At 37.6% G+C, this 26313-nt stretch overlaps 1 protein-coding gene across 1 annotated transcript; it reads right to left on the bottom strand.

Moving 5' to 3' along the window:
* Positions 1-161: 161 nt before the first annotated feature.
* On the bottom strand, positions 162-23910 carry LOC124156086. Its single transcript, XM_046530402.1, has 3 exons — positions 20858-23910; positions 17904-18124; positions 162-1305 (listed from the first exon to the last, which is right to left on the bottom strand). Exons 1-3 carry the CDS (start codon positions 20886-20888, stop codon positions 361-363), a joined length of 1197 nt encoding a protein of 398 aa, XP_046386358.1. The 5' UTR covers positions 20889-23910; the 3' UTR covers positions 162-360.
* Between the last annotated feature and the right edge of the window lie 2403 nt (positions 23911-26313).

The raw sequence follows: 26313 nt of genomic DNA, 5'->3' as shown, positions 1-26313 counted from the left end.
TTGGGAATGCTTTTTTCTTTTCATTTGGTATTAAATAGGCTGCAGTGAGTGGAAAACGGTGCATGGATGAGGAAATATGATATCTAAATCAAAGTTAAAGGCCATAAAAATCATAATTTTTTTAGTACTTTAAAAATTGAGATGAATAATGAAACATACAATTTGAATTATTTTAATGTAACTTCACTTTAATCTGTCTCAACCAAAAACAAATTACACTCCATTAAGCGGACTTCCAAATAAAAGAAAAAAAATGCTTCACCGTTCCTTTTAAGTAAAAAAATATTGTGATCAGCGACTTATTTCAAAGTAATAGAGTCAGCGAGCACTCAAAGAAACTCCACTTCTAATACCAGATTATCACAGCACTTCACACTTACTCCTGTCTATCGCTTCCTGCAAGTTATCAACCACCATTGGCGTCCTGTGGTGGCGGTGCAAGTGAAACCCGCCCTCCTTTCTACCCCTAGTTGACCCCGGTACCAGGGGCACGTTGTCACCCAAGTTGGACACACTCCCTGAACCAGTCCCTCCGAGGGACCCATTCTTACCGCCCTCCAACGCGTCCACAGCCTGCATCAACTCCTTGAACACAGCTACGACCCTCCAGTTATATTTGGCACTGCACTCAACATATCCGCACCTCCAGTGCTTCTTCACGATGTTGGCGATGTCGCGCCTTTCCCTGGACTCTGCCAGAGTGGCCGCGTTCTGTTGCTGCAGCTGTTGATTCGGCTGCTGTGTCGGCTGGCCGTAGTTGATGTGGTGTTGGAGCATCATCGAATTGGCGTGGTTAAGGCTGGAGCCATGCTGTTGTGCAGCCAGTTGGTTCGCGAAATGCTGTCCGGAGCTCCCGGGAGAGGGCAGGGAAGACGAGGTTCCTGGCAGTCCGAATCCGGAAGCCTGGGCAAGGTGGGGCACTCCGAAGAAGGAGCCAGGAGGATGGTGGGGTCGGGTGACCCCGACCGGACCGGGGAGTCGGTCGTGTTTGTTCCCGACGACCACGACTGGGACGTTGCGCATGTCCCGGCTGCCGGCCATCTGTTCCCGGAGGCACTTGATGTGTCGGAAGGTGTCTGCGGGGTTGGAGAGGTCGAACACGAGGACGTAGGCGGTGGCGGAGCGGAGTCCATAGGAACGAAAGTCTGTCCACTCGAGGAGGGAGTCGACGGGGAAGTAGGGCACTGGCGGGAGGTCGGAGATCTTGAGGTCGTAGAGGCGGCCGTTGATCACCACGGATGGGTAGTAAGTATGGCGGCGGTCAGTTGGGTAGTAAGTGTCACAGAACTCGTTCCAAACGAATTGCTGGAAAGAAGGACGGAGAGAAACGTATCAGTATTGCCAGTATTGTGTAAGCATTTTTAAATCACAATAATAATAATAATTTTAATCCTTCAAGGAAGTTTCGCGGGATTATTTTAAGCCCTGTACCATGATTTACATTCCTAAATGAAATGCGGCCTTGAATCCCAATTCTGTCGCTTAATTTCTATAGTACCAATCTCCAAATTCTGTGAGTCATTTTATTCAAGTATGTATTTCATTTATGGAAACATGCTTAAAATAGTGAGTCATAAAACAAAATTCATTTTTCTCCTTCAGACTCCAACCGTAATCACGCTTACAGGAGAATACGAATACATTTTATTTTTTAAGTAATAATATTGCGTAATAAGCTCTTTTCATTCATTATTTAATGAAATCGTATATTGTTAAGCAAATGTTGCAAAATCTGATGCTTTCCCGGCGAATATATTAGAAAAAGGTTATTCGGGCTTCCAGCCGGGTAGTCTCTATCCATTCTGCCATGCAGAATGGAGAGGGACCACCCAGCTGGAAACACCAATAGCCTTTTTCGAAATGTTTTAATAGCTTAATTTTCCTGTTCTGATTTCCAAATTTTATTTGAATCGATGTTTAAAAATACCTATTTTGTGAAAACGGACAGAGCCTCATAAAATTAGTCATTTTTACGTAGCCGAAGTGCTAGTATTTATTAAACATAATATAAACTTGAGTGGCTTGCTGCTAAGCGTAGGATAAAATGGCTGAGCGACCTACTATAGACATCTATGAATTTTGCCTCTATGCATCCTATATTTATCTTTTACAGCTGCATTTTCGTGAGTACTTGATATATTATGTGCCAGTATTTTCTTTACAAATTTTCTCATCATTTCAGCATCATCAACGTTTTAGCATTGTTCACCAGTTTCTATTCTTGTTTTTTTATGGTCGAGATATTTATGATATGATTTAGGAAACTACTATTATAATTTTTATACGGTGTTGCTTGAGATATCAATCAATATTGGAGATTTCAACCTTGGAGATTTCAATCGCAGTTAATTTAAGTTTCCCAGTCCTGAATTCTTTTTCCCTTCTAGATGTTTACCACGGTGCTTTGCTTTGTCTTGCGGTTTTCTCACGAGGATTTTTTCCTGAAATTGAGGTTAAAAAAACCGCTTCCAAATACTAATCAAATAAGTCACGTACCACATTACGAGATGTGCTCCGAGTGTAACGTCCCACTTCGTTAGTTTCCTTGTAAAGGCTTTCCTCATAGCCGCACCTCGAATGGAAAAGGTCATTTTTAGACTCGCCGACCGGAACAAACTCAGAACCGTGCGTGACTGCAGGGTAAATTGAGTGAATCTATAACCCTTACTCTCCTTGTTCGCGACGAACTTTTGCTGGGATAAGGGAGTGGCTTCCTGTTTCAATCTAAACTTTCATATGAATCGTGTCTTGAGATTGTTTCGACGCGGAAACTCATACTATCTGGTAAAAATTAAGGTTTCAGAGTAAGGCCGAGAGTAAATCCACCTTTTAATCTCTTACTTGGTTAAGAAGTGGAAGGAAGAAATGCTCAACTCTCCTCGAAGGCTCAACCGCAATTCTTATGACAAGCAAGTTTCATTAACGAGCAAACTTTCTCGCAAATTGGAGGTCATGGGAAAAGGTTTTAGTTCTCCTTGTGCTATTGTTAAGACATCATTGGAGGTAAATTGCCGAGGGTAATATATTTTTCTTGGGGAGTAGACTTTTCTTTTATCGATAAAAACATGAACGTTGATGATTAACTTTTCAAGTTTTCCATGATTACAATATCGTGATGATTTAGCTGAAGTTTGGTAATCTACTTATTCCATTTTGAAGTGGGAAATTTGTTTAACAGTTTCAATAGTAATTTTTCTACTTATTTTATATGGAATCAAGTATAACTTATTGCAAGTTTTATATACATTTTTTCATATAACTTCTGAGTACTTTATCAATGATCGGGGCTTGTTCGGTTCATGTAGAGCATGTTTGGCGGGGCAATTTGCTAACTTGTCTAACCGGCAATCGTGAGATCTAGGTTTGGATCACGGTTAACCTTCCGTCCGGCGCAATGGATTTGAAAGGTACAGCAAAAGATTTTTTTCATTTCTCCGCGTCATTAGAAGTCATAGACCCTTTACGCTTTTAGTAGCTTTTTATTTTGACATGCTCTATGCAAACTTTCATTTTTCGATTTTATGTCGACGGATCAGTGGCGGATTATTCAGCATAGTTAAGCAAAATAATGGAAAAATTAAGCAAAATAAAAAAATATAAGATAAATGAAATATCAAAATAAAAAGCACTGATTTTGTAGAATTGGCATGCTAAAATACATTGAATATAATAATACTTGTTAGCCTAAAGAGAACGTTAAATCGCACCTTGCTGAATCGGTCCGGGGACTTATGACGGTATGTAAAATGGTATATGCATAGCAGGAAAGATATCATATAAGTTTTCGGCTACACTAATAATGGTGCTTTAAATTTAAAGGCTTTCCACAGAGCCATGTTAAGAGTTAATAATGTTTTATCACATCCGTGCCTGTCAGGCATATTGCGACTGAGCTCAGCAGTTCCAATATTGTACCTAACGAAAGGTTAAGTCAAATATTTTTTCATGGCAAACGTCAACCTTGGTATATATAGCTTTGGACCCGTGAGCGTGACTGCTTACAAAGTCCTTTGTTTCATAAAGTGCTTTATAATTTTAAGTAATAGTGTACTGTTTTCTAAATCTACGCGTGATACAAATCTCTTATATATTTCGTGAACGATTTTACTGGATTCTTACTTAAGGTCGGTTTTGTTAAATCTTTAGAAATCCAGTCGATTTCATTTATCTTTATTAATTTGCTTCATTTTGATGGAATTTCAAAATGTAACTAATTCATTTCTTGTCACTTCAAAACGTCAAGGTTGATGTCGCTTTAGAGACTGTCGCTGAGTCAAACCGTGATTAGATACACAAACTTTTGAGTGACACACTTACGGAGCGATCATCTTTATCTAAGGTTTAAGCCCTAAATCCTCGCTGCTCGCGCTAATCTGATTACCAGACTTCCTTTTGCCCTTTGAAATTCGTGTAAGCATCAAAGGAAAGATGCTTTCATGCATCTTCCCCCGTCAATACATTTCCACTGATTGATCTCGCATCCAAGAATGCTATGGAAGATTTTCTTCGTGCCTTTCATCCTTAACTCAATGAAGGTGGTTTTTTCTTTTTAATACCTTAGAGAAATTTTTGCAATCATACATTGCTTCAGAACTCGTCACTGTTTCAATTTTAGTTGTTTTAAAATCACGGAAAACATAAATTTATGATTAATTGTGATTTTATTGACAATCATTTTAATTCATTTATTTTTTTTAAATTTTCAAGTATTAGCATGTCTCAAGTATATTCATTCTGTCTGGGAAATTAATAGTGGTAATGTTTTTCTTAAAGGATGAATCTGAACCCAAAATGTCGCATTGTTTTATCAGTCAAGAGTTGATTAAAAATGGTGTTCATTATGTATTTTATTATTTAATTCCAAGAAGCCTTAGTGCATGTAAAATTATTGGAAGAATGAAATGGAATACGTGCATATTTATTGTTTCGTGGGTGATACGATAGTTGTGAAACCATTATTTACACTTCCACACTTTTAATATGTTAGAAATATTTTAAGATGTGAGAAATGAAATAAAACTCGCGTATCAGCAACACTGAATATTTTATTTATTATTTAAATTATTAAATCAGTAAAAATATTTATTATTTCCTTAAAATTTACACCTTCTTAATACCATTTTTCAATATTTATTTTAAAAAGTCGTAAATCATGTTTGTTATATCATTTATAACTCGAGGACGGATTTGACCCTTTCAAGACCAAACTGGCTTACCAACTGATTTTCATTATTTTTTGCGTATCCCATTTGTTTAACAAATAACTAAGAGATTATGTGAGAGATAACTCGAACAAAATTTTTAATGCCTTTTCAAGCAAGTTCCCTAATGGAAACATGCCAATAAAATATGCTATTGCTTGAAAAATAAATTTACACTTGACCAAAAAACTAAGTTTAACAATGTATAAAGTGCATCATATGTACATTGTTAAACTTTATATATCTTTTGAATAAATGAGCATTTGTAGTTGGAGAACGAGTTAAGGGAAAATATCGAATAACTTCACAATCATTACAGAGGCGATGAAAATAACCAAATTTGAAAAGGTATAGTTTACGACCAATGTATACATAAGTCACAAGGTTCACTTTAGAAAATACTTCCATACTGTATTTACATAACAAAAGATACAAAAGTAATCGCAGGTACGAAATAAAATTTTCATGAATTTTTATAAATCTGTTCCCAAATGGGAATATTGGACTTTAACGTGCACGGAAACTTGGATCGTATACATGCGCGGAAAAATTTAATCGTGACCTTAGGGTTATTTTTTGCAGGTGTAGGTGGCACTTGAAAAAACTGTCGAGTCGATCAAAAATACTAAATTAGTGATTTTTTTGTCAATTGAATGGCTGATACTCGCAATAATATTTTTATTAATTAAAACAGATAGAGAATTCAACTCGACTTAATTCGAGCTAACCCCAGCTCAATTTAACACGTCACTACCGTGTTTGTAAACAAATAACAAATAGAACGAACAAACATCTAGGGTACCGATCAATTTGTTTGTTTTATAGTATTGTCGGAATATCGATCGGATTGATTTCATTTCCTCGGAATTTAAGCTATTTCGTTTCATCGAAAGATGAACTCATCAACAAAGTGTTCTCGAACATGTTTGTTAGTTACAGAAATAACAAATGGCTGAGTTAGCGAGCAATTGTGGAGGCTAAGAACAAAGATGCGGGTGATTTAAACGCCGTCATTCAGAATAAAATCATTGGTACTCAGCATTTACTCAAATCATCGACTGTGCAACAAACGAAAACGAAGTCACCAAATATGTCTGAATTTTAAAACTTTTTGGATGAGCCTGGCGTAATACCACACAATTTTCAGCTGAAGATTGTCTCGCTGTTAATGATGCTTTGTAACCTATATCAGCCAAAAATATGCCGTGGAACGCGTTTGGTGATTTGAAAAAAAACGGATGAGCAATTCGATTCACGCGACTGCATTCAAAGGAAAATTCGAACATGGGGAAGTTATCATCCGAAGATTACCATGACCCCAACTGATATGCCCTTCGAATTTTAATGAGTTCGATTTCCAATTCGTGTTGAATTCGCGATGGCAATCAACAAATCATAAGGCCAATCGTTGAATGTTTGTGTGACTGTATGAAGCTCGTGTTTTTCTCATGGTCAACTTCATTTGTGGCATTTTTACGTAATGGTATGCCATCAGCTTCATTTATTCTTGTGTGACATTGAAAAACATAAAGCGGTGTGTACCAGAAGATATTTGACTCAAGGGAATAAACCCGAATGTACACAATACATAGATCGAATAGAGAAAATGTCTTTTTTCAAGCCATTGGAAAACTTTTTTTTAGTTTTATTGAAAAATTTCCTTATTATAACAAGTCAAATATGATTAAAATTGGTGCAAGCCTACACGTATCGGTACAGTTTTTTCATTTATAAATTGTGTAACTTTTCCGTTCATTGGCTGTTATACAGAATGAAGTTCATCCTGTCATCCAGTTATGTGTACATGATCTTATAAAATATTACTTACGTTAGAATGGAAATAGATAGCATGCTTCTGTCTTTTGTTTTAATATGACACAGATACGTATAGATAAGGATGTATAAAATACCAATATCCTCTAACGGATTTGTAATTATGTAGCTGTTTTGTGGGGGGGAAAAATCCTCAAATTCGTGAATAAATTAAATTACGGCGCGGTTGTTAGGGAGTAATAAGGAAAATGCTAATGGAGCTATGGGCTGATTCTCTCGGAAGTTGTGAAAGAGATGTTAAATATCTGTCTACTAAATTCAATTTTAAATTTTTACGCTAAATCCTTAGAGACGTTAAAAATTTACTCCTCGTTGTAGCGTTAAAAATCGGGGATTAACCTGAATAATGTATCTCTCTTGGCCACTGCTTTCACTGGTTTTGGTCTTCCGTTTATTGATTTATTGCAATAATTAAGTGCTCCTCTACGCGAGGCACTCTTAAGAATTCTCGCCTTAGTAACAGTGCTTTACTTTTGAGAATTCTTTCGTAGACGGTCAATTTTCACGTAATATTTGATTTTCAAGCTTAATTCACTGAACCCCATGTTCATTATGCCATGAAGTATTATGAACAAATATTCTTTGGATACTGTCACCATCACAAAAGCTTGGGAAATTATTTTACCAGGCTATCTGCCGTACACGTAAGTGCAGTGTCAATTTATCTGAATTCGCCTGACAAGGAACACTGGTAAAAGCATTACCGTTCAATCTCTTTTTTTTATTTTTTTATGGTGATAAAATTGTTTTGATAATTTGTACAGTGATTCGAGGTTTTTATAAAATGGGGTGTCGGGGCTTCAGCCGGGATTATATTATTAGGACCAAATTTAAATTTTCTATCCATAAAATTTTCCCTAAAATATTTTGTCCTTCCCAATTTCTGATACAGAGGCACTAAGCTGTTATACGCATTGAAATTCCGCTTTAAGTGGCCTTGCAGTTATTTATCAACTGTATGTGGTAATGAACGCGTAGGATTGTATTATGTACTTATTCTATTGAGTTTAAATGCTTCTTTAACTCGTGTAAAACCCTTTGATTTCAATCTTGACGCAGAATTAAATTTTATCCGATGGAAATATGTAAAAAAAAGACATGAAATATGAAAATTGACGGAATCAAACACTAAATATGTTAAAACCATAGCCATAATGTATTATGAGATGAAAATTCAAGAGCATAGGCTTTAGGCGATCTACTTTCGGATTAATCAAATTGTAAAATAATTATGTCTTCATCGGTGACTGAACATAAATCGAAAGTACATTTAGATTAATGACCATTATTGGAGGGCTCATTGGTATAATCTTAATTGAGGAGGAACATGGATAAGAGCCGCCATAATGGGAACATCCTTTATGTCGTGTAATCCCTATTAAATGATAATATGTAGATTACTTATCGAAGGCTATTTTCCAGCTGGCCAAATGCTACAAGATTCAATGCTTACCATTATCTCTCGTGGAATGTTAAAGTTTCGTTTCTATTGACGTCATCGGATACATTCGACTTTCCCATCGGCTTGACCATGACTTCGAAAGATTACATTTTAATGATTCAAGCGTGATATCCTGGAAGTTCGGCGTATTAAAATAAAATGTATTTGCAATTTTCGACAATTACTTGGAAAAAAACGACAAATACCTGTTGAATTATCCCGTCCAAATTGCTTCAATTATCGAAAAGTCTGGTCCTTTTTATCTTTTTTAGGCAAACACACTTCTTTTTATTTTGTAGTATTTTTAGTTTCAGGAAAATTATCAATCAGTGTGAAAATACTCGAGGTATTTCTTTTTTATCAGTTGAACTTGAAAATTGTAATCGTATCTTTTATTTCCGTTACTACAAATTAATGCACATGAATAATTATAGGCCTATACATTACTTGTAAATAGATCACTGCGGATCTATTGGCGTATTTATAATAGATAGAGTGGTCTCTTACAATTATTAATGATTTAAATTTCAATTCCATTTCTCAATCGATACAAGAATATTTTTTTACTTTTAAAGAAGCTGAGATAAAGGTTATATGTGTCTTTAGTGCAATGTTACATTGTTTTGTTAAACAAATCTTTAGTGCTGAGGGTTTTTTAGGCAAAATTTTCAATTCGTGAGATGAACCTCTATATTGTTTATAATGCCGCCAATCTGTGGCATTAATTTCTATGAAGTTCAAATTGCAGAAAACGCTTCGAAGTATCCTGAATTGGCTCTCTGAATACTCCTTAAAGTGTGCGTAGTATGAGAATGAAACACGGTAGTAAATTTCCACACAGTTGTAATGTAGACCGATGCAGCTTCGAAACTTTGTGTCATTAAATTATATTTGATAAATATATGAATAATATAATTTTAATCCCTTGTTTATAGCTAGCGTACAAATTTGTATTATAAAATAAAGATAGAATAGTTGATAAAAATGGCAATTAGTTAAACTGCCTGTGCTCCAAAATTTTGTAGCGGTAAAATCGGAAGTTTTATTTAATTACTAAACTTCTGCATTACTAAGTTATTTTTTTCATAAAAACTTGACGCCATTTGAAGCGACTCATTTGAGAAACATTTCAAGAATAAGGTGAGTTTTCTGTACTTAGCAAAATGAACGTACATGTCTCTGTTCTACTTTCATTTCCCAATAATTATAGCTGCATATTTTTAGGGTATGATTTCAAACTATTTCTAAGTGTTGGACCTAATGCTTAATCTCCACACAATTGTGTTTCACTCTCAAACCATGGAGATTATGCAATTCCACAGATTTTCGCCAGATACCCTTATATCCTCCTAAAAGTGCCCTGGTATAAAGTACTTGGTACTTATTCTTATTTCGAGTTAATTTAGCGATAAGACAAGTAAAGTTCAGTTGACTCATTCCTGACAAACTCCTTTAACAGCTATAATCACAACTATATTAATAAAACAGATTCACCTGAACCCGTTAATTCCAAGAATACTTGCAAAGTTCAATCATGTAAACTTGTGGTTTGTAGGTACTGCTCTATATAGGCATGTACATGATTCTTGCTGGAGGAATCTACACATTATTATTAATTATAATTGCTTCCACATTATTATTAATTATAATTACCTTTAAGATAACAATTCCAGTGTTAGCTTGTAAGTTTTTCGGATCGAGGAGTGAAACCTGTCATCAATAGAGATGGAGCTCCTTCTTCAGCTGCTTTGCACAACTTGTACGAGTTTATAAATTAAGACGTCATTGAAAGGGAGACAATTATTTCTGAAAGTATTTCTCTTACTCAGTCGCCGTCATTCTAAACCATTTTTTATTGGTGACTAGAAAATAATTCGGAGGTAGATAACAGTTTAAGATAAAATCTTTGAGCGAGACGGGTACTCAAAAGTTCCAAGGGTGAAACGGAGCGCGGATTTATTACATTGTTACTCCTTCTCCCATCCCATTAGCTAAGTGACCAAAGCGAAGACTCCGAGCTCACTGGGGAAAAAGAAAAAAGACTCGACCTGTCTAGTTCCTCTGAAGCGTGTTTATAGCGTTTTAAGATTTTTAAAGGGAAACAAAGTAACTCTATCAATCTCTTTTCTGTTAACGTTCTTTTTTGAAAAAATAGCGTGTGTTTATTGCGTGGGAAAACCCGATTCCAAGTTTACTGCAAGCGTCCAAGTTCGTCTGTTGAACAAAAGGCAAAGAATGGCTGAAAAGATAACGGGCAGTTCAACGGCCTCTGCTGCAACATTTTGTGACCGTTTAAATTGGAAGTTTCATTTCATTAATCCTTAGTTACACGCCAAGCGGGGATTTTACCGCATTTTTCGAAAATTCGAAATAGCGCGTTTACTGCGCATAGATCACTGGTGGCATACTTAGGTATTTATTTTTGTGCTTTTTCTGCGACCAAGAACATCATCACCTGCAATTCCTTAAGAAAAATTACCCCAATTATTTATGAAGGAATTTGCATATTAATATGCTTTATTCTTTTTTATAAATGAAAGAGAAAAATTTTTAAAGTTCTTTTAATATTAGAAGTTATCCTAATGCGTTGAAATATTAAAATACCCTAACATTTTACTGTATATTTAAGAAAACGAAAGCATTAAAATGCGGCAGAAAAGCAGTGTACACCGGCGATTTCCTCGCGGGCGCCTGTAGCGAAGGGTTAATAAACCTATGCATTAATACGTAAGTTTTATTTCCTTTTTTCTGAGTATTTTTCTTAACAATTTTACACAGTTTAGAGTTCCTGACTAAAGAACCTTTCAAGATCACAGTGAATTTTCTGAATATAGCTACGCACAGGTCTATATACTACTTTTATTTCCTAATTGACGTAGTTGCAGTCCTGTCAAAAGTGCGATTTCAACATCTAAATGAATGTTAACGCCCAATAACTCGGAGAAAGGAGTCCTAAACTCAGAACCTTGCTTTTCTTCTGCCCATACGTATCATTATTCGTTAGCATAAGAGCAAAATTTGTTTCAAATACAAGGAAAAATCATTTCACAATTTTTCCGCCAAAGACAAGGAAAAATAGGCCAGCCCTTAATATAATCATAGAATACTTGTATCAATGTTGTGTTATGCTACCAAACTAAATGATCGATATTCTGCCCTGACTGCCCGATAGTTCCAACTCGAAATCATAGAAAATTATTCTTTGATTGCTGTTCTGGTAAGCAATAGGCCGCTAAGGTAGGACGATGAAAAATCCTTTCCATTATCTCTGCATTTCGATCCTTGAGATTCAGCAGATATAAATCGATAAATAAAAAAAAATCGTATAAATCTTCAATTATTTTTCACTTTTAAATCAAATTCATTTGAGCCAAAAATAAATAATACTTTGATTATTTGATTTCTCCAAAATTTGGGAAACGCGTGACCAAGTGAAGTCATAAATTACGTACATCGATCTTGCAATTAAATATGGAGTAGTATTACTTTTCCTAATGCAGGTGAAATATTAGTAACTGCCAGTTGTGGGGAAAAATTGCACTTTTTCACTCCTTTTCATTAGACTCAAAAGTCATTGAAATACGAATTTGATCCAAACATGGCGCAAGCTCGAGGCACAGAGGTACCCAATTCTAGTCCACTCCGAATTTCGTTTAAGGAATTTTCAATATGTGATTGGGATTAATCAGAATAAAAAAACTCCCGTTTAGGTAACCAAATAATTCTGTTTATTTTTCTCTCTTCGGAAATAAATTATAAGAATTTGATACCGCTGAATGCCTCTGAGAAATATTTTTTCCAAGTGCTTATCTTTGAAAGGAATTTTGGGATAATTATGACGGTCAAAGTCTTTTATTTTATTCCCGTAATACTTTTAAGGAGATTTTTAAAAACTCATTTTAATTCCTTCCGATTGGCTGCATTTTTTTACATGCATCGATTAACAGTTTTGATATTTGAGCTGAGAGAGAAGTTTTTTGACCACAACAGATTCTTTTTTATTACTGGATAAAATTTTACGTTTCAGTCATTAATCTGATAAACTATACACTTGGCAAGAGTTCCTATTTCTCGCGAGCAGTAATCTAGGTTTTTTTAAGCAACCTTATTACGCTCAATAAATTCCATTTTTTCTGGAAATGAAGAACGTTGAGAAGATTGTGTAGTTTTGTGACCATCCTCCGCTTCAACGTGATCTGTCATTGTTAACTTAATGTTGAACATCATGATCTTTATAATGAGACACTATGAGCGCGCCTACTTGGGCGTCCCTTAAGTAATGATTTTGGTATTTATTCGGATATTTTTTTAATTACGCGCTCTTGTGATTTAAAATCATGACTAAATCCAATTATGGTAGTGATTAAAAAAAAGTACAATGCTAGTTGACCCCTTTTTAAAAATAACATCAAATTTCGAAAAGAATTAAGTATTCTTTTTCCCCTGCCGAGAATAATTTTCTTGATATGAGAGGCTATGCTTTTAAAAATTTGTGGGTAAATATGTGACAGTAATGGAGCAGAAAACCAAAAGAGGGAATTTGTGGATTATGAGGAAGGAAAGCTGCTTAATTAAGTTCTCCGAAGTTGCCTGCTCTCTCTTACATCCGTAGCATCTTCCAAGTTCATAATTAGTCCGCACACGTAATGTTCCTGAAAAACTTATCTTATCTTACAGGTGTATCCTCGAAAGCCAACTTCTTTCATATGTGTGTCCGCTTGTCACTCTTGTGGTGACTAATATTTTTCAATATTCGACTTAGCCTTGCCCATTACACGAGCTCTTCAAACCCATTCCATCCAACAAAAAACTCCTCAATGCTTTATAGGATTCCATTAAGTGAGCTCTTGGGGCAAATTCAATGTTTTTTCGGCCTAAGATACTAATTGTATTTTAACAAACGCCGTAGTTTTTTTTAATGCAGCCAATTTGGCCTCTTTAAAATTAAACTGTTGATTTGCGTAAATGCTCCTAGAAAGAAATATTGGATCAGTCTTGAATACATTATTACAATCCTGCCTGCAAATTCTCTATAAAAGAAATAATCATTAAGAGAGAGCTCAATAAATTTAAACTATGATCGAGCAACTCGAAACCCTCTCCTGAACTTTAACTAATATTTTGGATTGATTTTTTTTATTTAAAGGCAGATTATAAGGCCTCCCATTTGTCTACCAATTTTTATCAGCGGTCTTCTCTTTTGGGTGTACCATCGTCACAGTTTGGATTATTGGCGAACATTTTAGTCTACGTTGCTGGAGACCTCCTCAGGACAATGAATAAAGCAATAAATTTTAACCTATTAACACTAAATATTTCTTTTTATTCTTAATGATTTTTACGCCAGATAATTTAGTTCGTGAGATCGAGTGCGATGTGAGCGCCTGAAAATATTTTCATATTTTAAACAACCTTCGAAATGGATCGCTGAGTGATTAGTGCCACAATATATCACAATGGTGGCTCGTTATTCTAACTAAACGGCGAAGCATGAAGTGAGGCAGGCATTGTCGTGGGCAACACTCCTGTGGTCACGTGGTTTATGTTGTTCTCATATGCTAATGGGAGTTTCGGGTTACTAACTGCCCTCAACCGGCATTACTACTCAACGTGTGGTGCCTACTTAAACCGTAAGCTGTAGAAGCTATATCACAAATCTTCCGCCCTATGCGGGAATTTACTCGAAAGAGGCCGGGCTCTCTTGATCGCTGAGCAGGTTTTGAAGGCCTGGTTGGGCGATATATTAACCTGTATGAGTTCTTGTGTAAATGCATGAACGGCTTTGGGAGACTGGAACAGACCATGTACACAGTACAGGCTGCACTGTATCTTCATAAATTTGAACGAACTGGGTGTTACATGGTGCATTTTCGCGTTCATTCTCGAGTCCATGCATTCAAAACTGAAATTGCGGATGGAAAAGCGTTATTTAGCCATAAGGTCCTTGAGGCTCTTTTGATTCCTTCTTCACTATGTTTTTGAGATTCCGCGAGAAGCTTCCTAGTGATTAGTTAATGGACCTTTATGTCACAAGGTCAAAATTTTTATCATTATTTACACCATGTTTATATTTTTGTAAGTTTTTTTCCGTAAGTTTTTCTTGATACCATACCAAGTAGCAAAAAAATCCGTAAATACTCTTTCAGTTCAAATGAGAGCGCAAAGGTGATTTTAAAACATTTTCGCAGCTCAAGGCGATAAAATGCGGCCTCTAAACAGCGTGGAAACATTCGCATCTGAGGTAAAATCGAGAAAGGAGTTGTAGTTTGTAGTTTGGGTAAGCATGGAGATCAAACCATAATGCTTATCGGGCCATAATGATTTGATGGAACATGGACAGCAAGTACGTAATATGGGAGGATCGAACGCACAAGAACCCTTTCATTGCTTTAGGCTCTTACACATTGCTATGGGCCATGTTTTTAAATAGCCGATTGCGATAGCTTTTGAATAATAATAAGACCCGTTTCTCTATCTATTGCCCGCATATTGAGCGGGATACTTCGATATGCGACGGACAATCGACGGCTCTGATCCTTTCGGAGATTATTTGAGAAGCCACCAGCTCATCTCGATCGCGTCACAGCCTCTCAGCTAATCCTTGTGTATTATCCCCACGTGGTTCGTTGATGTCTATGTCTACTCTCTTTTAGGCTATTATTTTCATCGATAAAATGGAGTCTCGTTGAATGAGTTGAGAAGCCTGAACTCATTTCACATCACGAACTAATTAATAAAAACTCTGCTTTCTAACAATAAGGGCTAGTAATCATTCCAAATTTTTGCACTCCCTACAAATTATTACTAGCTCCAAATTGTAGGGTGTGCAATAATTTGTAGGAAACAAAATTGTTATTTTCCTTCCCTAAAATCTTAGCCTGCAGCGTTAAATCCTTAGGCATTCAGTAAAACGAAGTCATGAAAATTTGGCGGCAACGATCGCGATGTTTCGTTTTTGGCTTTCAAGATTATTGATTGATAGATGGATTGACGATGGATTGACGATGGATTGACGATAGATTGATCAATAGGGAAGAATATCTATGTCGGAAGGTATTTTTCCTTTTCACCTACCGACTCTTTTAATGAAGTACTCAATTTTGAGAATTAGCGATCAACTCCATTGCCGGAATAGACGTTCCATTGCTTATATATGTATACGTTACCCACAGTTTAAGAGTTAAGGTCGGTTTACAGATGCAATAGCAATAACTGAAACTCAGGGAGCTCTTGGCGTGAGGCTCTATTGTTCATGCGTTAATGTCGGCCTCAATCAGCGCAGAACCTGGCTCAGTTAACGATAAAAATAGCGTGAAATACGTCCATTTTGAACAAAAGGGAAAATTAGATTAAAATATTGGAAACACGCCATGTTGTAGTAGCGGTCTTAGGTTGATTGCCGCCAGTTAAATCTTGAATAGTACACATAAACATAGTACCCCGCAAGCTACTTGAAAAGGCATGTGGCAGGGGGTGTTAGGACACCATCCGTTTACACATAGAAAGGAAGTTCTCTTAGGAAATTACGACTAGTATTTTTTAAAGTCCTTTATGGTTCGGGGGAAAAACGAATTCCCATATCCATCCATTTGGTAAAATATCTCTCTTAATTTATCGCTTCTGTTGGACGTGGAAATATAGTGAGGCTCTAAGATGATGTCCTCCGTGTCGCTTGTAAATATCACTTATTTCTTAATACGGCAACGATCGCGATGTCTCGTTTTTTGCTTACAAGATTATTGATTGATAGATGGATTGATCAATAGGGAAGAATTTCTATTCCGGAAGGTATTTTTCCTTTTCACCTACCGACTCAAATATCGCTTATAAATTCACAATTGTTCTAAGCCTTGAAGCAGCCTCAGTGATGATAATAATAATAATAATTTCTTCTTTCATTCATCAACCAAATTCAGGACTATACAGTTCTTTCTTGCAATTGAATTGTTTGGCAGTCGCATATATCCATGCCCTGGATTGGGTAAAATCCACCCAGGCGGAATTCGAACTCACGACCTTTGGATTAGCAGGCGAGGACTTCACCTCGTCGCCATTGAGTCCGGCAAGAATCTAAATCATGCAAGAAGACTTCACGGGATGTAAAATACCATATAAACAACTCAATCTCAATACCAGGTGTGCGGCGGTTTGCTATTAGTTCCAAAGAATAGCAATAGATGGGGTTAATAACACATTAGAATTAATTTATTAATAACCTAGAGCCAATTAGCTAACTTTTCGTGTAGTACTAGTGCGAACGACTTCATTGCCGATATAGACGTGTATATACACACTTTCCCCGCAGTTAAAGAGTCGAGACCGTTTTATAGCCTTAGTAGCAATAAATTTGCGTAGGAAATTCTTTCCTTAGATAAGAATGGAAATAATTAAAACTGTTACTTTTTCATTACAGGGGTAGTTTACATTTGTATACGTACATGATTTTTACACATGCAATTTATATCCATTCAAAAAGAGAAATCGGCATTTTCAATAAATTTCTTTGCATTATGAAGGTTAATGGATTGCATAAGAGTCGAAAATGCAGAGGGTATTTTTTTTAATATGAAGACATGGATTTACGAGCAATGGCTGATAAATATTTTTCTTTACATTTTTACATGCAGCAAAACTCAAATATGCCCCGCGTGCAACGAATTTGGATTATGCGAAATCCCCGCTATTAAGAACTATTATTTGGTCACTTGGGAAATTATTTCCTTTTTGCTCAAGAAGTTAAAGCCACCTTCGCTGCTTAACCGTTCCTTGCCTTATCATCAACTGTTCTCACGTGTGGCCATCACCACATACTTTTACCGTTGATCTTAAAATCCTTCCCTTTACAGCCGTTTGAAGTAAAGGGTGGGGCGATGGTTAATTTTTACCAATCTGTCGCTCAGTGGCGTAGCCAGTGGGGGGACAGGGGGGTCCGGACCCCCCCCGAAACATAAAAACACAATCATTTTCCTTCATGAAAGAAAACAAAATATTAAAAAATCATGAATTAAAAAAATATTTCTCTAACAAATGAAGTTTTTTCTATTATTAAAAGTGTTAAAATTAGTTTAAAACCCATTACTTACAATTAGTACCCTGTTTTTCTAAAATTTCCCCCTGGTTTTGGACCCCCCCCCCTCCCGAACGAAATTCCTGGCTACGCCTCTGCTGTCGCTTAAATACAGAAAATATACAGAATATTTGACGGCAATTCTTTGATATTTATGGAAATATCTTTTATTTTGGATATTTCGAAATCCTTTTTATAACAAAACAGAACGATGGACCCATGAAATGCGTTTCAAGAGTGTTTTACTGTAATATTATTTTATTCTTACCCTTAACGGAGTCGGTCATAAATCAATTTTACGATATTTTTATCTATAAACCGAAGTTTTCGTTGACGAATGACACATTATCCCCATATTCACCTGTATGATGGAGGTTTTCCCAACGGCCGGCGCTCCGAGAAGTATCACCTTGACGAGGTCCGTCGTGTCGGCCGGACTCTGTTCCTCGGGAGACTGCATCATCATGCTCAAGGGGGCGTGGTGGTGGATCCGCTCCTCCATCACACTCGCCACGCCCTTCTCCACCTCCTCGCCATCCTCCACGCCCCCCTCCCTCTTCTCCAAGTAATCCAAGTCGAGATCTGCGAAGAAGGAAGATTCGAGCGGGTTGAAAAGGAAACTTTGGTTTGCGGAAGAATGGTTAGAAAGGATATTTAAAGTCGACTGTTTTAATTTAATTTGTGACGCTAAATTATCTCCACCACGACTGGCTGCATGATTGTATTTGCCCTGCACTTCAGTTCCGCTCGGAAGGATTTGGCTGGGCTTCCTTTCAAACGACAATGCAGCGATTTCCGTGCACTGCAAATAAGTCGTGGTAATACCTACTTGTAAAAAGGCACGGAAAGACGTACAGGCGTTGCGTTTTGTGTATTTTTGGCAGTTTCCGTTTTCAGTTCATATTTTCCATCAAGCATGAAAATTCGACATGCTTGATGTTTTCTTATACCGGATTTTTTATTTATGTGATTCATTGAATGGCATTAATATCATAAATCCAAAGTGAATTAATTAAAATTATGGAATGGTGAACTTATTAAAACTGATTCGTAAATAAATGAATTTATTTTTTACCCTTAACTGAATTTAATTATCAGACATTATATATTTTTATCTTTCAAAAATTCACTCATATTGACTACTTTTTATATAATAACCTATATTATAACCTAATTTAAAACAGCTATAAGCTTATTTGATTTTGTGATTAAGATAAAGTTATTGAGTTACTATTGATACAACAAATGCATCCCTTGTCAAATGAAGACAAATTGGTGTATTGTAGAAAAAATGAACAGTAATTCACACGCCGAGGAATAAATGGTAGAAGCTCGTGGATACGATAAATTTTTTATAGTTACCATGATTTTCACGCGATGGATCGATGCGTTTGGATTATTCCACGTCATACTCACTAAGGCTATCCATGCTTCGAAGAGCAGCCACTCGGAATTGATGGTACAATGTAGTTTAAAAACAAAGCATTACTTCCGTTTCGCAGAGCATGTGATACAGTCGCTGGATCGGGGTTAGTCAGAGGCAAAGAAAAAAAATAAATAATGTAAAATGCAGCTCGGTTTCATTTCATGATAAAGCATGCCGAATTTATGGACCACACCATAGCATTCGAGTCTATAGTCACACATGCATCTTAATCCTGCATAAAGACCAAATTCAATTAATTCCTGCAGGAGTAAATAAGGTATTTTTTAGTTATAGAAGGGTTAATTCTGGATGCGCGATGGAAAATGGAAATATAATTACCTTGATGGAAAGAAAATTATCACTCTCGTTTTATTAAATTAATTATTTATTCCGCCTTTCTTGCATCAGTGAATTGCAGATGAATTAAATTTTGCAGGAAACAAAATGGAATCTCTCGGAATTCAATTTCATTAATTACGTCGTAATAACTACGAGGGCCAAAAAAGAAACAGAGGTTACCCATTAATTGGAGTTTTTGTTGCATTGATTGACTCGGAGTGAATATTGTATTGAGAGTACGGGAATTCGTAACATGGTTTCAATCCATCACTGCAATGAAGCTGATTAACAACCAGAATTGTTGATTTTTTTATCCGCATGCTTTTTGTGGAAATTTGTTTCTTTTTTATTTCTCTGATTTTTGGGTGTTTATTTTTCTTCGCTATTCAAATTTTGATTCCTAGAGAATTTACCATGACGAGAAAAAAAAATATTTTTCCCATAACCGTTTCGCCTCCTCCATTTTTTATTTCTGTTGTAATGTTTTAAAAATGATTACGAGTGTGAGGAGTTAATTTTACGATTGCACTCGGATAAAATTTCCACAAAATTCGAGATTTTTGACTGTTACGCAGAATTTTTGAGCGCATTTCTCCATTTATTCCATGATTCGCTATTCCTTTCGCATTTGCACAACTTTTTCTGAATCCCCTTTTATCGTGTTTGAGTCTATCATCGATTTGGTAATGGTTGAAATTCTGCTCTGCTCTCTCGCGGTATCTCTGGGAATATTATTTATGAAAACTCGCAAGTTTCTACAACGAGCATAAATTCCAATTGAGTCCACTTTTTCGGCTCCCTCGGAGTCAACTTTTTTCAGGCCATACCGTCTATCTCAATCCTCCGACATGATAATCCCTATTCTCTTTTTGATTTTATATATCACGAACATATCATTTATCTCAATTTAATATCTGAAATTCTCTCTTTTGCTGTAACATAAGCAAACTTTCATAATTTAACACTCTGTCAACTTGTTTCTACCTCCTTTTTCATCTCTCTTTAAACTTGTACCGAGCCAACATCCTGTTGTGTCCATGAAATTCAAAAAACGGAAAACTGGGCTACAAGGAGTATTTTTAATAGTGCAAATATACTAAGACATTCTAAATTTCGCTGTCCAACCCCCTACCTCTCTAATGTCTAACTATTGATAATAGTTAATGCAGGAAATAAATCCCATAAAGCCTCAAAGTAAAACTTCTCCTGTGTATTTGACATTCATGGCTGAATGGAAGGAGTACTATTTTCTATTTCACCTAGCCTTTATCGTTTAGTATATCATTTTCAAAGCCGTCTTTCAGGAGGGTCATCAAAACTTTTTCAGAGGAAATTTCGGGGAAGCCTAATGAAAAAATGTTCGCAACCGAGAAGAAAAACAGCGGTACAGCAGTGAGTGAATTTTTCATGAGCTCTGGGAAAAGCCGACCTCCCGGGTGAGTGCAAGCAAAGCATTCATCCATGCACACCCGAGGAGTCAAAGGAAAAACTTGATTTAAGCTTTGAGGTCCCTCGCGGGCAGGGGAAAAATAAATAAGTTTTATGCTTACCCATCCTGTGCTCCGCGACCCAGTCCTCCATGGACCGAAGTGCTTTCAGCCTTGTGAGTAGTCTTGGGAATAGAAATCGTGCGGAACTGCCTCCTAGAAGTCTCCAGCAAGTTCTGCACTAGACGTCCGAGGGGTGTACTTAATGTTCTCCCGAAAGGTGAAAGTCTTCGTGGGAATAAACACAATATGAATTTCTAAGGTTCACCACACGGCTTTACACGCCCACCGGTAGCTCCAGTCTTCGAATGAATTGACAAAGACGCGGACTGTATCTCATCCGTGATGTTGAGGTTTATTCCATAATGTTATCGGAGAAAAAACACACAGCACATCACCATGTTGAAGGGAGAATGGAGGTCGCATGGCTGACCGTAGGGTTCCATCGCCGAGGCAGGGAAACGGTCGGGTCCGGAGAGTCATCTGCATCGATGCCACATGAACTCTCTCTTCTTTCCACTCCTCCCTCCCCAAAATACCCCTCCAAAAAATGTATCCCTTCCCCTCCTTTCCGTCAAGGTTTTAAGCGCTCATTTCGCGCGAGCATCATCCCTCTCGCTCCAATACTTGAATGAAGAAACTTTTGCGTCTAGTTTCTAAAACGGTTCCGGATCAAAAAGGTTTCGCCGCGGGGTTGTATGCGAAAAGTCTGGCGTAAAGAGGATTTTTTTCCACTCGGGCTCTTTGGGAGAGGGATTAAATCCATTCAGTCTTCCCCCCGTACGCAATCCTCGGAAGATGTAATTGTTTCGGTTGTAAACAGTTCTTGTGAACTAAGTTCGGGAAGATATCCCAACTCTTGGATCATGGGGGATGAAATATTTTAGCAAAGCAAACGTGGCTTATCCTCGTCACTTTGAGGGATTGGGGGAGGCGGAGAGATAGAAAATTCTTCTCTTTTCATCACCTAGGTTTATGTTTCGTATTTGAGGTGTAAAATTCTGTCCAAAACGTACGAATTAGAAAATGTTATTTCAACGAATTGGGCAAACTCAATGATCCACAACAAATCGGCTGCTTTGTTTGACCCTTTGGATAGTGCAAAAAGAGTTATTTAAACTTGTATACTTATCAATATTTTTAGTAATGAGACAATGTCGCAATGAAATACCTCACAAAATATATCCATTTTTGTTGCACTGCTCCTTATATTTTAATTAGGATTATTCAAAAGTCAGTGAATTCATGCATACCGTTCAATTGACGTTCCATGACTTTTACTATATGCGTTCGTCACAATAAACAATTTACTAATTATTTATCTTCGAGTACGTATAAATTCTGCTATCATCCCATCTTTCGATAATGGTTAAGGAACTAGTACCTGCTGGTGTTATGTGGCCCTGTGATCACAGGCCGTGAAACCAATTTGTCTTGAAATGCTTTCGAGTGATTCGTGATGGACAAAGAAAAAGACCGGAACACTTCCAATGCTGAAATTCTCGTTGTCACCAATAAGTTCAAATCCTAGGTTAAATTCCATGATGACGTGCATTCCTATCCCATTGAAAAATCTCGAAAATTGTGCTTCTTCCGTCTTCTCTGAATATCTAAGATTCTAGTAAAAAAGAGACCACCGCGGGAGGCACAACAACAAATGCACTTGTTGGATTCAGTCAACGGTGATTAAATAACGTTGGCGGGAGGGGGAGCTGTCATCTCGCGGTGACCTAAGGAAGATAAATTCCCTCGGAGAAGAAAGATAAGATTATTCAGTGACACCTTATCAACAATGAGGGCCAGGAGATAATGGTCTTCAAGCTAAAAAAAAGCACCTAGTATATGGGGTAGGAGAAGGATCTACGAATAAATATCGTTGAGGAATGGCAAGAAGGAATACGAGTTCCATAGTCCTTTTCTCTGTTATTAATTTCCAAAAACTCGTGTAATTCTTTTCATCTCTTTTCTTTATTTACTCTTGACCGTGAATTAATTGCATCCCTACGATATTGTATTTGATGACTGAAGGAAGGAGAGACACTGCTATTTCTCTTACCATAGTGTCCCTGGTAATTATAACTATAGAGAACTGCGGGTTTCCATGAAACTTCCATCGTTCCTGGGACGACCATACTGGGAAGTATCCATAAGTAGGCTGGGTTTGGCTCACGAAGTTGTCGAATGGAACTGTGGCCAACTTTCTCGCTATCATTGAGGGGAGAATAATACCACGTATATTAACAACACAACACTAAATATAGGCATAAGAGAATATACCGCCAAAAGTTAACTGTTAACTGCACGGAATTATTTTGCCTGTGAGATGATGTTCATTCTGCAAAGCGGCACTCGACCCAAATAATTTTCCCTCGTTAATAAAACTGGTGTAATCGGAGTTGATGTTTAGATTGCTCCATAATGCTTGAAAATACACCGATTATTTCCATCGCGTGCGTATGTTTCGAAGAAAAAATAGTTCACATTACCAGACTATGCTAGCAAATGTCCAAGTACAATTCTTTGCCCAACCAAAGCCTCTAAAACCCTTGAAGATGTTTCAGTTACGCCAAAATGGTTGGATTTCATAATTTTACATCGGATTATGATTGATTATTAATGTATAAATGTTTTTGGTTGCCTCATAGTTCAATAGCATTGCATATTTAAAACCAACTTGCGACAGGATCTAAAACTTTCGATCACTCCGCAATTTTTTTTACTTTTTTTTTAGTATTCCACAACCTTGTGCTCGCGTACGGGAATGTAAAAGTTTAATCCAAACGTGAGATCGAAAGAATACATCCTCGGGCACGAGCTGTGTGCTTGTAATCACCACATCCCGATGATATGACGCGGACCGTAGTATAGCACGTCCACGGATTTCCCCGAAGGCTTCGGTAGACGGGCACGAAGGGAACACAAACAATAAGCCCGGCCCTCTCGATGCACTTCCGGGCACGGAAAGGAGAGTCGTGAGCGAACTTATAAATCACTCCCCGCGCAGAATGTGGTATCGGCGGCGGTCCCTCCTCGGCGCGGCGCGGGTGGAGAGACGTGTGTGCAGACCACGGCGCGGAAGCAATGGATGCGGTCTCCCACACATACAGCACCCCGCACACGAGTCAACGGACGACTGACTGGGGGCGCCGGGGATGGAGCCGCGCGCCACTCCGCCTCCCCCACCCCTACCATCCTCCCCCTCTCCGCCTCCCCTACTCCCCCTTCCCCCTGGCGGCAGCGGCGCCAGAACCTCTTTCCGGACCATCCATCCCCCGTTTCTCATCCCACAGATCCATCCAAACTCCCTCGGAATCCCCTTCAGAGGGAAGACGCACCGACGACGTCTCCCCACCACAAGACTAACCTCTCTCCAACTGCTACACCCCCACCCTCATGACGAATCTCTCTCCTCCGTCCCTTTGGGTCGGGGCGAAAATATTTATAAAAAAATCTTCTCTCACTCGTAGGGCGACCACTCGCAAATGCGTAGCTCACTAGACTCCCTCCCCTCTCTTTCTCTGTGATCCCGTAAATAAATGTGAAGTTATAGAAGGAAAGGGGGACTAAGATGAGGATTTAGACCGGTTCTGCAGGCAGAGATATTAAGTATATCCACTTGTTTTTCATGTGAACATGTTTATCAGCTTTTAAGTAAATTCAATGATGTTTCGTGAGATGTTTCTTGAAAGATTTTGCCGTTATTTAATGTTATCAAAAAAAAATTATTAATTTCAACTTTATTTGATCGAGTACGACTCGTTTCAACTCTTTTTACTGTTTTCCTTCTTGTGGTCATGACGAATGAGAATAAATCTCTCTCGTTGACGAAGACCTCTCACAAACACGTCGCTCTCTCTTTATTCCCTCTTTTTGATCCCGCAAATAAATATTATGAGTCGATATAAAGAAGGATAAATAGGTCGAGGACTAGGACCGTTTGTTCTGGCAGAGATGACTAGGAATGCTGGTAATTTTATGTGAATGTATTTACTAGCTTGTAAATAAATTCAACGGTATTAAGTGAGATATGGTGAACTATATTGACTGATAATCAAATAAAATAATGTTATCGTGAATTTTAACTTTATTTTATTGAATGCAACTAGTTCCAACACTATATTACTCTTCATATTCCCTTTGGTTGTCGTGAAACAATTTTAATAAAAAATTTCCTCTAGCAGACGACAACCCCTTAGAAACACTTCGTTATTTAATTCTTCCCCTCTTTTTGCACCTGCATGCAATACTTTCCTTTCCCTTCCCGCCACACTAATTGCCGCCATAATGACTTCAGTGACGCCCGAATAGGGTGTTGACACTGAACGATGATTTGCTCTTGTGACGTTGTTCGGAGAAAATTTTAGCTAAGGATTTGGATCGGTTTTGAAGGTAGAGATAATCACTATTTCCGCTAATTTTCAAAATAACAGGATTAGTTTCTGGTAAATACATTATCTAAGCAATGAGACTTGTTCCAATAATGTATGTTTGTTCCAATGCTGTACATACTAGAATAATACTGTCATATCTCCCAAGCTTTCATTTGTGCAACTTCAAGCTTCCAACGTTCATTTGTTGAGCCAAGAGTGGGGACTCGAACTTAATCTGAGCAAATGCATGGCGTTACATTTCTTGCGGAATTCGTCCAATTCTAACCATGTTTATGCAGTGGATGGTATTGACATAAAGGCAACAGACGAAGTGAAATACCTGGGAGTTACGATAACCTCGAACCTCACGTGGGGAACACATATAAAGAATATTTGCGGCATAGCCCTGAAGAAATTAAGATTCGCCAAGCGTATTGTGGGAAGATTTTCGGACAAGAAAGTGAAAGAAAGGTGCTATTTCGCTCTCGTCCGACCGCACCTTGAATATGCAGCGTGCGTATGGGATCCGGTGCAGAAAGACTTAATCCGCGAACTGAATAAAATACAAAGGAAGGCTGCGCGTTTCGTCAAAAACTGCTACGAGCGTACAGACAGCGTTACCCAGATGTTAAGTGAATTAGACTGGGAGCCATTGGAGACTCGGAGGCTGCGCGCTAGGCTTAGATTGCTTGCACAATTGAGAATGGATATCTTTAAGAGCGACACAGAGAACATAATATTAGAGCCACACTATATTTCCAGGTCCGATTGAAGCGATAAATTAAGAGGGATGTTTTGCCGAACGGATAGATATGGGAATTCGTTTTTCCCCCGAACCATAAAGGACTTTAATAAACGCTAGTACCAACCTCGTTAGAGTACTTCATTTTTTTAAGCTGTAAACGGCTGGTGTCCTAACACACCCTGCCACACGCCTTTTAGGCGGCTTGCGGGGTATTATATAGATGTAGATGTAGAAGCTTGCCAAAAAGAACGTTATTACAAAACGGAGATTCGTTCGCATGATGCTGTATGGAGATTTTTTTTCGCAGCCGTAGGGAGAAATGGGAGGAATTTTTTTCCGAAAGAGAATCGTAAAAATTTTGATCCTCCCCTGTCACAGTGATGAGGAATGATATGGAATAATTT

Source organism: Ischnura elegans, chromosome 3, assembly GCF_921293095.1.
Source record: "Ischnura elegans chromosome 3, ioIscEleg1.1, whole genome shotgun sequence".
NCBI classification, from domain to species: domain Eukaryota; kingdom Metazoa; phylum Arthropoda; class Insecta; order Odonata; family Coenagrionidae; genus Ischnura; species Ischnura elegans.
This window is presented reverse-complemented; position numbering and strand designations above follow the sequence as displayed.